The 14,888-nt window shown below is 40.3% G+C and overlaps 1 protein-coding gene across 1 annotated transcript in view; it reads right to left on the reverse strand.

Moving 5' to 3' along the window:
- Positions 1–293: 293 nt before the first annotated feature.
- myo7ab (myosin VIIAb) overlaps positions 294–14,888 on the reverse strand; it is a 65,091-nt gene continuing 50,496 nt past the window's right edge. Inside the window, exons 30-49 of the mRNA XM_050037005.1 lie at positions 14,556–14,729; positions 14,161–14,388; positions 12,128–12,298; positions 11,919–12,036; positions 11,617–11,743; positions 10,447–10,616; positions 9,921–10,111; positions 9,632–9,756; positions 9,372–9,529; positions 7,914–8,067; positions 7,628–7,783; positions 7,422–7,527; positions 5,533–5,646; positions 5,156–5,243; positions 4,942–5,048; positions 4,383–4,568; positions 3,631–3,747; positions 2,547–2,630; positions 2,153–2,272; positions 294–2,043 (exon numbers count right to left, since the gene is read on the reverse strand). Of these exons, the coding sequence (XP_049892962.1) occupies positions 1,951–2,043; positions 2,153–2,272; positions 2,547–2,630; positions 3,631–3,747; positions 4,383–4,568; positions 4,942–5,048; positions 5,156–5,243; positions 5,533–5,646; positions 7,422–7,527; positions 7,628–7,783; positions 7,914–8,067; positions 9,372–9,529; positions 9,632–9,756; positions 9,921–10,111; positions 10,447–10,616; positions 11,617–11,743; positions 11,919–12,036; positions 12,128–12,298; positions 14,161–14,388; positions 14,556–14,729 (2,787 nt within the window). The 3' untranslated portion in view covers positions 294–1,950. The remainder of the gene's footprint in view (positions 2,044–2,152; positions 2,273–2,546; positions 2,631–3,630; positions 3,748–4,382; positions 4,569–4,941; positions 5,049–5,155; positions 5,244–5,532; positions 5,647–7,421; positions 7,528–7,627; positions 7,784–7,913; positions 8,068–9,371; positions 9,530–9,631; positions 9,757–9,920; positions 10,112–10,446; positions 10,617–11,616; positions 11,744–11,918; positions 12,037–12,127; positions 12,299–14,160; positions 14,389–14,555; positions 14,730–14,888) is intronic.

Consider the following 14,888-nt stretch of genomic DNA (forward strand, 5'->3'; position numbering starts at 1 on the left):
ACTTTTCGATGGAGAGAGTAAGAGGGAAAGGAGGAGCAAGGACAAGAGGAGGATGGGGAGGGAGTGAAAGGTGCAAGGAGGTGGAGGAGGAGGAGTGAGAGAGAGAGTGAGTGAGATGGGGAAGGGAGTGAGGAGGTGAGAGTGTGAGGAAGAGGGGGAGTGAGACAGACACTGAGAAGAAAAAGATGCTGTAGGTTCTTACCCCTCTAAAATAAAAGCAGGAGCAGCAGCAGTGGTCGTCGTCTCCTCTGAACATCACTGAGGTCACAGCAGTGAGAAACAAACTTCTGTGCTCTTTGTAAAACATCATTTATTTATGTCTACATCAGGACACGTGGTCACATGGTCCAAAAACAGAGTTATGATTATGACTCAGTGCTTTAAAAATCAATGCTAATGGTTTGTACATTTAGAAAAAAGACACCATCTACAGTCCGTGTACACATGTTCTAACTACTGTGGATCAACACATACAAAGATGGAGGTGGTGTTTGAACTTTGTGGCACACATATGGTCTGTTTCCTTGCACATGCACGACTAAACAATGCAAAACAAAATCATTGGGTTATATGTAAATAAATTTAAATCCAGATTTCCTAATGTCCAAGTCTGACTGTGTGAACTGTCAATTTATCAAATGAGAAGAGCACTAACAGATGTGAGAGAAACTTTGGTTTGGTCTATAGTGTAGGAGTCAAGAGCAACTCTCTATTTGATGCCAGTTTGTTAAACTTATAACTGAGCATAAATAAGGATGGAAAAAAGAAGCTACTTCACAATACAAACATTAACAAGTAGACTTCTGTTTTGGGTCCAGGTAACTAACTGCTGATCTCTTTTTAATGACCTTTTTTAAAGCAGAAAGTGAGAAATTAGATTTTCAATCACAGGTTTTCTTGTCTTGACACTGATGCCAGCATTTGAGAAAACACTGGCATTAAATTCTCTGAAAATGTCTTAAGAAAAAAAAAAAAAGCTGCATTAACAGTTTGTTACATCAAACAGCACAGAGATAAAGTGAGAAAACCCAATGGTAATTTACTGACATAACACCGTTCAAAAGTTTGGAATCAGCTGTTGTACTGATGTTTTTCTTCTTTCCGTCAATAACATCTGATAGAAGAGCAAAGCAAGCTAGTTGCTAGCGTGTTTGGTTGAAAAGCTGGCAGAGGTATGATCACATAATCCAGTTTGAGCTATAACAGGTAGGGTGTTCCACGTTTTATTTCCCAATTGCTCTTGGAAGGTAGAATAGAGTACTGTAAACAAACTGTTACCTTGCCTGAATTATGGGCGCAATTTCCAATGGTAACATGGGGGCTAGGAATAAGGTGGATAAGGTGGATAATATGTTTGTTTCGATCTCACATCCTCTTGACTTTGTCTGCTTTCCTCATTTCCGTTTCTCTTTTGTGCACTGAGCTGAATTTCAAACAACATGCTATCTGGTTGAACTCTTAATAGAGAATAACATCTACTTCTAAGTGACTTTTTACAACCTAAAAGCGCGACAGACTGTTCGACAGCAGAGTTTCCTCTCAGATATCTGACTGGACCCTACTGAGCTTTTTTGCAGCAGATTCCAAACCTCTGAACGGTGTTGTATGTCAGACATCAGATTAGATGACTGGCAGTTTACAGTGATTATAATGCAGATAAGACAGTCATCCAAATTGCCATGTTGCGTTTGGTACGGCGGAAAAAGTTCACTTAAAGGCAATAGGTGAGTGTTTAAGACAGGGCCGATACATAATAACATAAATGAAAATGTTGGCATTACAGTGTCACAGTTAACCACCAAATGTCTGCCTCAATAACCACTTTGTGGGACAATTCAGTTTCATATGAAATAAGTGCCGCTGTTAACATGTAGTCACACTGTTTGTGTGTGAGGGAGAATGCTGCACTGACTGAGTGACCATATATCGATGCATTTCCAGCCATTCTGCTCACTTGTTGCTGCCCCGGGAGGTTCGCTGTTTGGTCATGGTGGTCAGCATCTGGCTGATGTAAGAGGTCAGCAGGTCGTCCATTTTGTAGCCCTGAGGGGTTACAAATATATTTTATTCATTTATTAGGATGTACTGTATGGCTCTATTGCTCTTCTGACCGCTGTGGTGCATCTACGTCATATTAAACTCTGTTTCTCACCAGTGAGGTCTCACACAGCAGCTTGCTGCCTCGGACCAGGTTTCCGATGGTGATGTGGAAGTACGTGTTGCCGCTGCTCCAGTTGGAGATCTTAGTGAAGGGGTGAGTGGTGAGGATGTCCTGCAGGAAACATGACAAGTGAGATGAGCGCAGATTCAGTGCAGCACTCTGTAGACACACTCCTACATACATTAGGAGTTAAAAGAACTTTCAGAACATTCCTGCGCAGCATCATCCAAGTGTTTTGTATCCATTCGTGGGCTCATGGAAATCTAAACAACTATTTTCACTAAACTGCCAAACAAAGCATTTTCTTTCAGTGAGGAATGTGTTGTACTTGCATGCACAAAACACTTGGATAATGCTGCACGGGAACAAACTAACATGGACCCACCTTCGACTTGGGATCAATGAGACTGACTCCGTGTTTGTTGATTGCTATCAGGAGGGTTTCTGGGTAATTTGGATCAGTTGTTTGCTGCAGAAAAGTGAAGAATAATTGAAAACAAAACAAAAGTGCTGAACAAAATAACTATACATTTACTCAAGCACAATTTTGGGGTACTTCTATATCCATTTTATGTCACTGTATACTTTTACTGCACTAAATTTTTTTAACTGGTTACTTTGCAGGTTCAGATCATTAAATATCATCAACTCATAAACTAATAAACAGTGGCAAGATTTCATTGGGCGCTTAGTCGCAGGAAAAAAAATAAAATAATTAGAAGCTGCACCTTGTCAAATCAAAACCTATATGACTGGACCATGTGGGAATTTAATTTGAAAGGACAGACACAGGAAGTGGCCACGCTCAGCAGTCAGACAGGAGTCAGGTTAATTTCCAGGGCTGGTACCTGCGGTTATTCCACAGGCTAGTTAATAACATGTCGGGCAGGAAATCCAAAGTGTGGGATCATTTTGAGAAGGTGAAGGACGAACCCAAGGTGATATGTAAACTCATCTTCATTGGTCGACTACAAACATGACGTATCATCTGAAACATGGAAGTAGCTACATGCCCATTAGCCCACAGCGTCATTAACAGGCGGCTCGCTCAGTGTGTGATGTGCACTTGTAGATAAAATATAGGCCTATATTAATGAAGGTTCATTAGTACGCTTTTGTATTTCTCTGTAATGTAGCACAGTGTTAACAATGTTACTGATACTATTCTTTCTCACACCTTCAACTCAAACCACCAAAATATACAATTTAATCATTACATTAATTTCGTAAACATGCAGGCGATGGCCCTAAATGAAGACTATTGGTAGACTAGGAAAATTCTTAGTCGAGGGCAGCCCTAGTTTTTTCTACACCACAGTACTGCTATATTTATTTAAGTAAAACTTCCAAGTACTTCTTCCACCACTGACATAAACCATATGGAAACAACACAACAGCATGAAAGTATGAACTGCTTCCAAAACTTTATACTCAGCCTTTAAAAACTTGATCACTAACGACGTCTTTACCTTGACTTCAAAAAAGGCCGAACCAAACGTGGTCCACTTGTAGATGATTTTGAGGAAGGAGAGTTTGGCTTCTTCTCGAGTCTTTCCTGAGTGCTTGTTGAACAGTGACATGACAGACTGAAAGGGAGAAACACACATTCATTCTTTAAGAAATCACTTCATTTAAATGATATCATCAGAATGAATTACATGACTTACATTACATGACTGTCTCTATTGATTACCAATTGGTTCATTGTTTTGAGCCAATTGGCCGATTAGAATACTAACATACACTCATGTATAGTCTTTTTTTATTGTTAAATTTATGGACCAACATAAATCTCTTATGTGTTATTACTTAAGTAATATGTGTAAAAAAAGTGATTTGGATGACAGTAACCAATAACTGAAATACTGAATAAAGAGGACTTTGACTTCACAGAGAGTTAAATAACCAAACTTTTGGTCATTAAAGTCTCTGTAATGCTAATACTTGTGAACTTTTACTAAAGTATGAGTTTGAATGCAGGACTTTGACTTGTAATAGATAATTTGTACACTGTGGTGCTGCTATTAAGACTTGAGTAAAAGATCTAAGTACTTCCTCTACTGCTGCTTTTGTGGTCTGATCATCATGTCAGAATCTAACTTGGATGTTTATTCATTTCAACTTCCTGAGTGCTTTCACTCTCGCATCTAGTCTTTTGTTGGACTATTCAGCTGTGACACCTGCTCTTACTGTCTATTACTGCTCTAATATATCAGCTCACCCTCTTCCAGTCGTCGGGGGACAAATGCCTGATCTGGTCCTGTGGGACGAGCTCCTTTAGGATCTTAGAAATATTGTGGAAGTGGGATTTATCTTCCTCAAACTTCACCCTGTAGATCAGCGCCGCCAGCTGGTGTACCTCCTCCTTCAAACACTTGTGGTAGCCTCGCAGATACTTGGGCAGCTCCTGGAGAGAGACGACAGACCGTTAAGATGATGCAGGTCTTTGTGCGTGCAGTTTGAAGTTATCTGTTGGCAATAAACTTCATTCTTTAAAATAATACTGCAGACAGCAAGTTACTGGAGCTCTATAGCATAATCACATGCTGGTAAACAGGTATATTATTGTATTATGTTATTTACACTGACAATTTCATTTACTTCAGGTGCAGTTTGATTTTTCTGGTATCGGTATCCCAAGGTAATGTAGCACAAGCACCATGAAAACAACGTGAAAAAAATATTCTAAAACAATTAATTTACTGATGTTTGTTAACTTGTTTACATAAAGGAAGATTTTATGACTCTTGTGTGAACATTTTCTAAGAGCTGTTGCTCACCTGGTAGTAGTGAAAGATGGAGTCAGCCATTGAGTCTTTTCCTGGCACGGTATTGGTCCACAGCTTCTTCATGAAGAACACCTGGTACGTCAGTGAAGGCACTACACCTGCACATCCCACACACACGCACAGAGGTGATAAAGTTAAACACTGACAGTACAATGACAAAATACAAAATGTATGAGCTTTAAAGAAATCTGTATTTTTTTTTTACCGTCTTTCACATGTCTGGCTTTCTTGATCCAGTCAGTCAGGTGCCTCACAAAGTCAAAGAAGAAATCGCCGTCGGGCACACTGATGACCTGGAAACCCAAAAAAAGAAATCAAATATTGTAATGTATGTAAAGTTTATGTGCCAGATTAGTTTCCAACAGCAGTGGAGGTATTCAGATGCTTTACCCAAGTAAAAGTTCTAATACCACACTGTAGCAATACTTTGAGGTAAATGATCACTAAATAAAAACTCTTAATCACTGACGAAGAAAGAACTGTGTGATTATTTATTACGGCTGTGCGTTCAACTGAAGAAAACGTCCACAATTATGAAACATTTATTAGAATCTGGATAATCAGGCTTCAGTCCGTCCTCACCTTGTCAGTGATCTTCACAAAGAGACTGAAGCCTTCTGAGGATTTCAGCATAAGACGTCCGGAGATGTTGTGGCAGAAGTCTTTGGCCTTGGTGCTCGACTCCACTTCAAACACCTGAGAACAGAAACATGCTGCTTGTTTATGAAATACTGCATATAGAACAAAAAAATACACAAGTAAGAGGATGAAGCTGAGAGACATCTGTTTTAATTGCAAATATATTCACAGTAGCAGGTTTACAGAAGGAAAGAATATCTTTAATATCTTTTCAATATTTACACAGCTTATTTTTGCATTTTCATATTGTACTTATATTATCAGCTTTCCTTTCCTATTTTCAAAAGTTCTTACATTGTATTACCTCTGCAAATCATCCTGTGGGGACAAATAAAGTTAAAACTTTTATCCAAAAGCCATAACTGCACTGAATGAATGCACAAAGGCTTGACTGCAGAAATATGATTGAGTGCAGCAATAGGTGGAATGCCCTGCATGTGTTTTCAGTGGTTTTTTTTAAGTGTATTATTTACTGTTTTTCTATATACACCGATTAGCCAAAACATTCAAACCACTGACAGGTGAAGTGAATAACTCTGATTATTTTGTTCCAATGCATTGTTCTGCTGGGAAACCTTTGGTTCTGGCATTCATGTGGATATCACCTGACATGTTCCACACACTCAAACACCGTTGCAGACCAAGTACCCCCCCCCTCATGGCAACAGCACTCCCCAATGACAGTGATGGCCTGTGGAGCATGACAAAAAGCTCTCCCCAATGACAGTGATGGCCTGTGGAGCATGACAAAAAGCTCAAAGTTTCGACCTGGCTTCTAAATTTCCCAGGTCTTCATCTGCTCAAGGATTCTTGTGATGTGCTGGTACCCCAGATGTCTCAAGGATTCTTGTGATGTGCTGGTACCCCAGATGTACCCCTAGTCCAAGGTGGGGCCTCATTGGATTGGACCTGGCTCTGACCTGTCGAGGCATGGACATAGGATCTCTGGGAGTGTCCTGCGGTGTCTGGCACCAGTGTGCTGGCGGCAGGTCCATTTAGTCCAGTGGGTTGAGAGGTGGGTTAATGGCACGTGCCACAGGTGCTCATTCAGATTGGGATCTGGGGAATTTGGAGGCCAGGTTGACACTTTGAGGTCTTTGTCACATTCCTTGGGCCATTCCTGAGCGATGTTTGCAGTGTGGCATGGTGCATTATCCTGCTGGGGGGCCATTGCCATTGGGGAGTACTGTTGCCATGAGGGGGGGGTACTTGGTCTGCAACGGTGTTTGAGTGTGTGGAACATGTCAGGTGGTATCCACATGAACGCCAGAACCAAAGGTTTCCCAGCAGAACAATGCATTGGAACAAAATAATCAAAGTTAGTCACTTCACCTGACAGTGGTTTGAATGTTTTGGCTGATCGGTGTAGTTTGTAATTGTTTTTAGAAGCTCTTTTTACCTATATTTGTACTGAGGAGGCTGCATTCACTTTCGGTGTACAATGACAATAAAGATATTCTATTCCATTAAATTTATCCAGGCTGTACCAGAACAAGTGAAGCTGTAGCTACAACACACAATGTATTTAGTTAAGCGAGCGTGCATGTAATCATTAATAAATTTCAAAGTTCATTTCTCAGATGTTTTCAATTAAAGATGTTTTTCGAGTTATGCTGAGTTAGTTATGATCCTGGGAAGTCTACTGACAGACCCTCCTGTATTTCTCACTTCTCTTCCTGCCTGGCCATGACTCACCGCTACGCAGCAGCTGTTGTACATTTTTTTTTTTCCATTAATGGCCAATATAGGCCCCATATATGGTATCAGTCTATAGTAACTGCAGTTATTATATATAATGTAATAACATATTTTGGATATTAGTTGTCACTGACCTCGTCTGAGTCATCAGGGAAGTAAACTTTGTGGAAGATCTGAGTGGTTTTGTGCTGGATGGCCTCTACCTCCACCAGGTGAGGAGGGTACTTTCTTGATCCATTTCTACAACAAATCACACAGAAGAGAGACAGAAAACTGATTTAATCTGAACACAGTAGAACAAAGGCTGTTTAAGAGGATCTGAAGTGTGTGTGTGTGTTACCGTAAGGCTTTCTGTAGCCGCTGCATGCAGTCTGGAGCCAGCGGGTAGTGTTTCTTGGCCTGCAGGAACTTCTGGACGTGAGGCAGCAGGATGTTACTGGGAGGAAACAAACCAGTGCAGAGCCACAGCAGCTCCCAGCCCTTCTCCTCACTGTACCTACACACACACAAGCAATATTTATAAATGTAAAAATGTGTTCTTTTGACAACCTTTTCTCCAATAAAACACATGCATTTAAACAAATAAAATCTCTCTCTCTGAATCTGTGTGTGCACTTCAGACTTACTTGATGTGATTGTCAGTCAGCTGTTTGAGAATCTGACAGAAGATCTCGTCTTTGAGCGGCTCGGCCTTCAGCGCTCCTTCAAAGATCTGATCGGTGAGCTCGTTGACAGAACGCACTCGTTTGGACGGGTAGTCGCCCATATACTTCATCACAGGTGGAGCCGAGGTCAAGGACATCAACGGTTAACACAACAACAGGCTGAAGCTGACGCCTTTGACTTGTGGAAGAGAAACTTGATTCATTGAGGAGGTTATTGTTTCTTTGGCAATAACCTACTGCAATAAATAAAAAAACATTTTATAGACGATAACATAATAAAAGTGAAAAGAATTTTCTTAACTGTCAGATGCATGTATTAAAATGATCCTCCTCCACACTCACACTGGGATTGTTGGAAAAATCTGAATCCAAATTGTTTTTCCCACTACTGTCTACTGTTTTAGAGACAAAACTAGTAATCGAGAATATAATCAGCACATATATTGATAAGGATAATAATTAGAGGAATGATTAGTTGCAGCTGCAGCCATAGTACTAGATTATTTAAGAATTTGTAAAAGACAATGAAAGGAATAATATACTAATTTTTAAGATTTTAAAAAACATAACTGGTTGAATGTCAAAAATTTTGGATAAATAAACCTGGTAAGGAGGAATTAAAGGGGAACTCTAATTATTTACTATTACATGATGTGCCTCATTGATGTGTCTTTAATAGTTTATGGAAAACAGTGCAACTCTATGGCACAGAGGGATAAGATATATCCATTGTTGGTTGCGGTGTTCTCATGGGATTTATTAATAATCAGAAAAATATACAGAATATATAAAAAGCCCTCTTTGTAAAAAGATTTGATTTCTTTTTCTGGTTGAAGAACAGTCAAAATACACATATTATCTAAATTCCCTTTACCAATTCCTACAGAAGCTACACACAGACCTTTTTTTATTTATTAATGAGATATTCTTATAAATTCAGAAAAACAGAGTACATATTTTTTACTCTAGTGAATGCATTATGCTCCATTAAATTCCAATGGCTCCCAATCTTAAAAAAAACATAAATAAATAAAAAAAATAAAAATCATTTAAATAGTCAGAATTTATTCACTAAATCAGGCTTTGGATATCGAGGCAATCCTGCTTTTTAACTGGATCAATCTTTTGTTGGTTTTGGTCTTTTCATTGGATTTATTGACAGTAAGAAAAATACCACTAGACTTTCCCTTTAAGCACTAATTACTGCACTATTATTTAGCTTTTCCACATTTTGACAGTAAATGTTTTCAGACCATATTATTTACTCAAGGTTTTGAAGTATAAAATTGTTCATTACTGAATAAAAAAGGCAACAATTCTTCAAGCGAGAAAAAAAGACGAGAAAAAGGCTTGGAGAGTAAAGATATATAAAAAAAACCCCACAAATACAGAGACCCTACATCCTCCACTGAAGGATATCTATGAAGGCCAGGCAGGCCTCCTGGGAAAGCTCCTCGTGGGCCAGGACTTTCTTCAGCAGAGGCTGTTTGAGAGGCTCCCTGGTGCAGCTCCACAGACGGTCCTTCCCTCGGCTCTTAGAGATCATCACCCTGCTCAGAGTGCTCTTAGGAGGAGGCCTGGTAACATGTAAAGTTTTTTACGCTTTTGCAAAGTCAATCCATTTCTACTGTTTTGCAAAGCAACTATACACTTTTCATGTAAAGGATTAGGACACACACCTGAAGTAGTCGTAGGAGAACTCCTCCAGTGTGTAGGCCTTAGTTTTGTCCTCACTGTCAGCAAGGCTCATGTGGGACAAACCGATGGATTCTCGCCTCTGATCAGGAGTCATCGTCACAAGAGCCTGAGATGGAGAGAGAGTGAAAATAATATGATAACTCAAATCCATACTATGTGTTCATGTGTCGGATAGCTCGCAAATTAACTAATGGGGGAAAGCGACTTTGAAACTTTTTAAGTAACAAGCTAAATGAACCCCTTTGCAGCCTTTCTGTAAGCTCCACTCACCACTATGTCATACTGTGGTCTGGTGACAGTGGGCAGTACGTAAACACAGTCAGCAGGGAAGTCTCCTCTCTGTCTGGTCCTGTCGTTGATGCCGTGAGCCCAGCCGGAGTTCATCACGTGCTCTCCATCATGTTCGTCCAGGATGATCAGATCCCCCTTGGAGAAACTCAGGAATGTAGAATCCACCCCCACTGCGAGACCACGGTAAAAAGTGACTTAGTACATTTACTCGAGTACTGTACTTAAAACACAATTCTGAGGTACTTGTACTTCGAGTATTTTCATTTTATGCTACTCTATAGTTCTACTCCACGACAACTCAGTGGGAAATACTGCACTTTTTACTCCACTACATGAAGTTGATAACTTAAGTTCATTTGCAGATTCAGATTATTAATACAAGATATGAACTGCAAATAGAGGTTAAGAAAATAAACTACTTTATCACAGCAGAAGCAGTTTTATCAATTATATGTGAAGCTCTTTAACATAAAAACAATCAAATGGATCCATCAGTGAATCTCACCAGGGTTGGGACAGTCTAGCAGTCCCACCACATACTTGGACCTCTTCCTCAGACCCTCAAGGAAGGCAACCACCAGATCGCGGATGTCCTCTGCGTTGTTGGAAGTGAACGTGTACTCGTCTCCTTTGATGGTGGCCAATGTAAAACTCTGGCCCTGCAGTTTACCTCCTCTGGAAAATGAAATTTTACTTTAAAATCACAAAAAATAAATAATGTAGGCTCATCATGGAGCAATGTATCTTTAAAGATTAATTATATTTATAGTGTAGCGGTTACTGATTTATTGTGAGTGTGATCTAAGTATACTTTAGTACATACAAGATTTTTACAAAACCAAAAAGGATTAGTCGTGTTATATCCATCTCTCTAGGATCACTGCTTCTCCCCTCCCTGTCTCCTTTCTGTTGGTGTATCACTTCCTTGTTTTTGACCAGTAGGCTGGCACATTAAAGGAGCGTCATCCTGTCACTCAGTTCATTAGTTTAACATAACACAGGTGTGTAAGCTACAGCAGACTCTGGGTGTTTCTCAAAGTCAAGGAAGGATCCTCAAACGGCCGACTTTGAAGGACGCTACGTCATAGACCCCCGCCAAAGGACTGTTCCAATGTCACGGATCCTTCCAAATTTCGGAAGTCCTTCTTTCAGAGAAATTCGAAGGATGCATGTGTGGATCCTCAGCAAGTATAAAATCCCCACAATGCTTTGCACACAATTTGCTGGAAGTGAAGACGGGGCCTCTTCAATGAAACCTGCGCCAGCAGAGGTTTGGCAGGATCTAGATAAATATGTCACTTATTTGGACTGAGTTTTTAATCATACAAGCGTGAATTTTTTTTTCATATTCTCAAGGAAGGATCCTTGACTTTGAGAAACACCCAGTGACCCTGATGAAGACCTGTGAGTCTAACACTTTGCTCTTTTTAATCTTTGTTGCCAAAAAAAATAAATAAATGCATTTTAAGTTTTGCACAAACCCTACAGTGTGGCTTGGATTGTTTTTGAAGGGACTTGCATTCTGTATCTTTCTGATAGAGACTTTACTCATACAATGAGCCCCTCAAGAGGTGGAATAAATACTTGAGTACACTTTTTTTGCTTTCATGGTATGGAACATAATTTGGACTATTTTTTCCATCAGCATTGCTTTGACCACATGTAGTTATCGTACCTGCTGCTGGACACTGCAGTGATCTCAGGGAACGAGAGCTCCAGAAGGACCTGCTCCTGTTCATCCACAAAGTAAACCCCAGTCCAGTTCACCGCCACGATCACGTCGTTCTTGGGCAGACTGGGTCCTGTGTTAAAGATGACATCGTATCCATAAAAAATTCAGTCATCATTTCAAGACAGTGTGTTGTTACGATTTATCGTGACCTTTTTTTTTTCCCATCACACTGATGGAAATGGGCTTCCATACATCCCTGAGATGCCTGCAGTAGTAAGACACAGTTTACAATGATAAATACCCACCTGAGAATTTGAAGGCCTCGTAGAAGCGTGAGAAGAGTAAAGGCCACTTTAAACGAGCAAAATCCACCACGTCCTCCTTCACCTTCTGTGTGTTCAGCCTCCTCTTAGTGTGTAATCCCTGCACAGTTAGCTGTCGTTAGTTTCTGTCACAAAAGCTGTTGCAAAAGACAAGGGTGTCCTCAAAAGACAAAAGTTTTGTTGACAGGTACCTTTTTGTGGGCATTAATGATGAGCTGAGCCCACTTCTCTGCAGTCTTAGTGGAGGTGATTTCTCTGTCAGGGATGTAGGTGGGGATGAGGCTGAGCAGGCGATCTTGGAGGATCTCAGAGCCGTAATCCACATAGTACTGCTGGGAGGCCAGCTCTGCGAGGTCCTCCTCCTGTTTACACAGAGACACAGTGTGAGGAGATGATCGTGGCAAAACAAAATCTAATGACGGACTGATGGACTGTTTTTCTGTAGCCAGTTTTTATGAAAATGTGTCCTGAAAATACAGTTCACACGGGAAAAACCTGAACTCTACTTATTTTACTCTCATAAGGGTTTAATTTGTTCCAGCACCTTCTGATTTGGATTTATAGTTTTGTCAAATGTGTCATGGCGGTTAAAATAACCACACCAATTCACTATAAGAACAAAGTCAAGTTACATAGATACTGTAAAAGGGTTGCTGCACCGCAACCCCATCAAATTTATACCTCATCCTGTGGCTTTGAAAGTCTTAACCACTTGAAAGAGGATGAACAATCACAGACTTGCTCTTTTCAGGGAACAATGGATTGAAAACCACTTTATATACATTTTCAGACACCATGCGAGGCATCCCATTGGCTGATTGCATCGTTCAGGAATCAGGCTGTCATTTGTGTCACCTGTTACTCTACAGCAAAACATGTTCTGGAACAGCCACACAATTTGTAGTCGACGCTTTCAGCACATCGAGTAAGTGAACTATCACACATGTTTTGAAATTAGGAAGAAATCTGGATGTAAATTAAACACACTACTGTCAAATCAAAGAATCAAGTGCCAGACTTGAGGTGTTTTCTTATAAGTTGAGTTCACCATTAATTGTTTAAATTTAATAGAAATTATACTACAGTTTTATTTATTTATTGTTCTTGTGGCTGATTATGTATTGGTTTAACCACAAGATGGTGCCATGATGTGTAAATCAAAGGCAACAGAGTAAGGCTGAATTCAAATGTCCAGATTTCACCGCACTGTGTAGACTCGCAGACTTTGAGGGCACATTCCAAGGAAGTCTGCGAATGCTAAGGGATGTCCAAATCCACAATTTATCCAGTCCACACAGAGCCTCAAGTGGACTTTCTGTTTGCTTCCAGAGAACACCACTCCCACTCTGTCGCTGAGCGTAACACTGTTTGTAGTCACCTTCACAGCTGAATGAAGCACCCTTCATCAAGGTGTAGGGTTTAAATATAGCAGCAAGCTTTGGGACAAACTTCTCTCTCTGTGGCAGAAAGAGGAACTGTCTCTACGTGCCGCCATTGTTTACCTAAATGTTTATATGTTATCCTTTTGTCATTAAAAGACATAAATAACTCAATAAATCGATAAGTAAATAAATTAATAGAAATTAAACTCACTCCCAAGCTTCTTTGGTAGCATTACTTCTCATTTTTCACTCTGATATTTATAAGTTGCTTGTTTTTGTACAATACAGCCTGAAAATATACAATATACAACACTTCACAATCAAATGAACATGACTGTTTTCTGGAAACAAGAGGATATTTTATCCTGAATATAATAAAACCTTTAACATGTTAACGTCTGTTAAACAATATTAAATTTCTTTCTTAGTTGGAGCAAGGGTAGTTGCATGGAACTTCGATGATGAACACAACACTGCGTTGCACATGGTCAGTGAGTCGGCTTCAATGCGGGCTCACTGTTGGAGGGTTTTATAACCCACTTCCCCACCCCACTAGTTGGTCTGGGACAGCACTTGATGTGTTGGACCCTCCGTGTGAACGGTCTGTGAGTCTGGAAGGTGGACATTTAGATTCAACATTACAATACAGGTGACACAGATGATGGTCTGATCACTGCATGCTGAATTTATCCAATAGGATGTCTTGATTTTGAGGTGCTTATATAGTAGTATAGTACTTGAGTAGATGTAACTTAGTGTGCACAGGGTCTCCTCTAAAAAGAAATCCATAAAATACCTTTCAAGCACATCAACTGCATGTTAAACAAACCAAAGCCGCTCACCCTCTCACAGCGGTACTCTCCGAATTTCACCCCTCGTACAATCTGCTGGTAAATGAGGTTTGTGGCGACATAGTCCTCGACGGGACTGTGCCAGGGGTTGAAGATCTCCTTCCTGAAAAACAGCCTCCAGGGGGCGTTCCTCTCCTGGGCGCCCTGCTCCTTGGCATACTGCTCACACTGGGAGACGGCGTCCATGACGTGGTCGCTACCGCTGCCAAGTGACGACACCTAGACAAAACGGATACACAAATGTATTCAATAAACAGTTAAGTCAGCATCTTTCAGATTCGAATATACAATCTCCATCGTATTGAACAACGCTGCCCTTTAATCAGAGGTTAATATGAGGTCATATAATACACAAAATATAAACTGGTCTACTGTCTTGGTTTTACCTTGTCAAACAGGGCAATGTACAGCGAGAAACCAAAGCGATCTCTCAAGTTGATCTTGTCCGCTAGAGCGTTGCAGAGCTCACTGGCAGTAGTGGCTGAGTCTGCCAAGAGTGTCTTGGTGGTGCCATCCATAAACGTGACTGGTAACATGATGGGCTTCTTAGATTTAGTGGCCTGAGGGGCAAAAAATATCAGATTCAAGGCCAAGTGCTTAATAACAAAACTTTACAAATATCACTTAAAAAAAAAACCACAAGTTTAGAATGTGGCTGAGATAATAAAAAAAAAAGCTTGTCTTGATGTAAAAGTGAAATAAGTGAAGTTGTCTCAGCA

This window comes from Epinephelus moara, chromosome 3 (assembly GCF_006386435.1).
Source record: "Epinephelus moara isolate mb chromosome 3, YSFRI_EMoa_1.0, whole genome shotgun sequence".
Lineage (NCBI taxonomy): Eukaryota > Metazoa > Chordata > Actinopteri > Perciformes > Serranidae > Epinephelus > Epinephelus moara.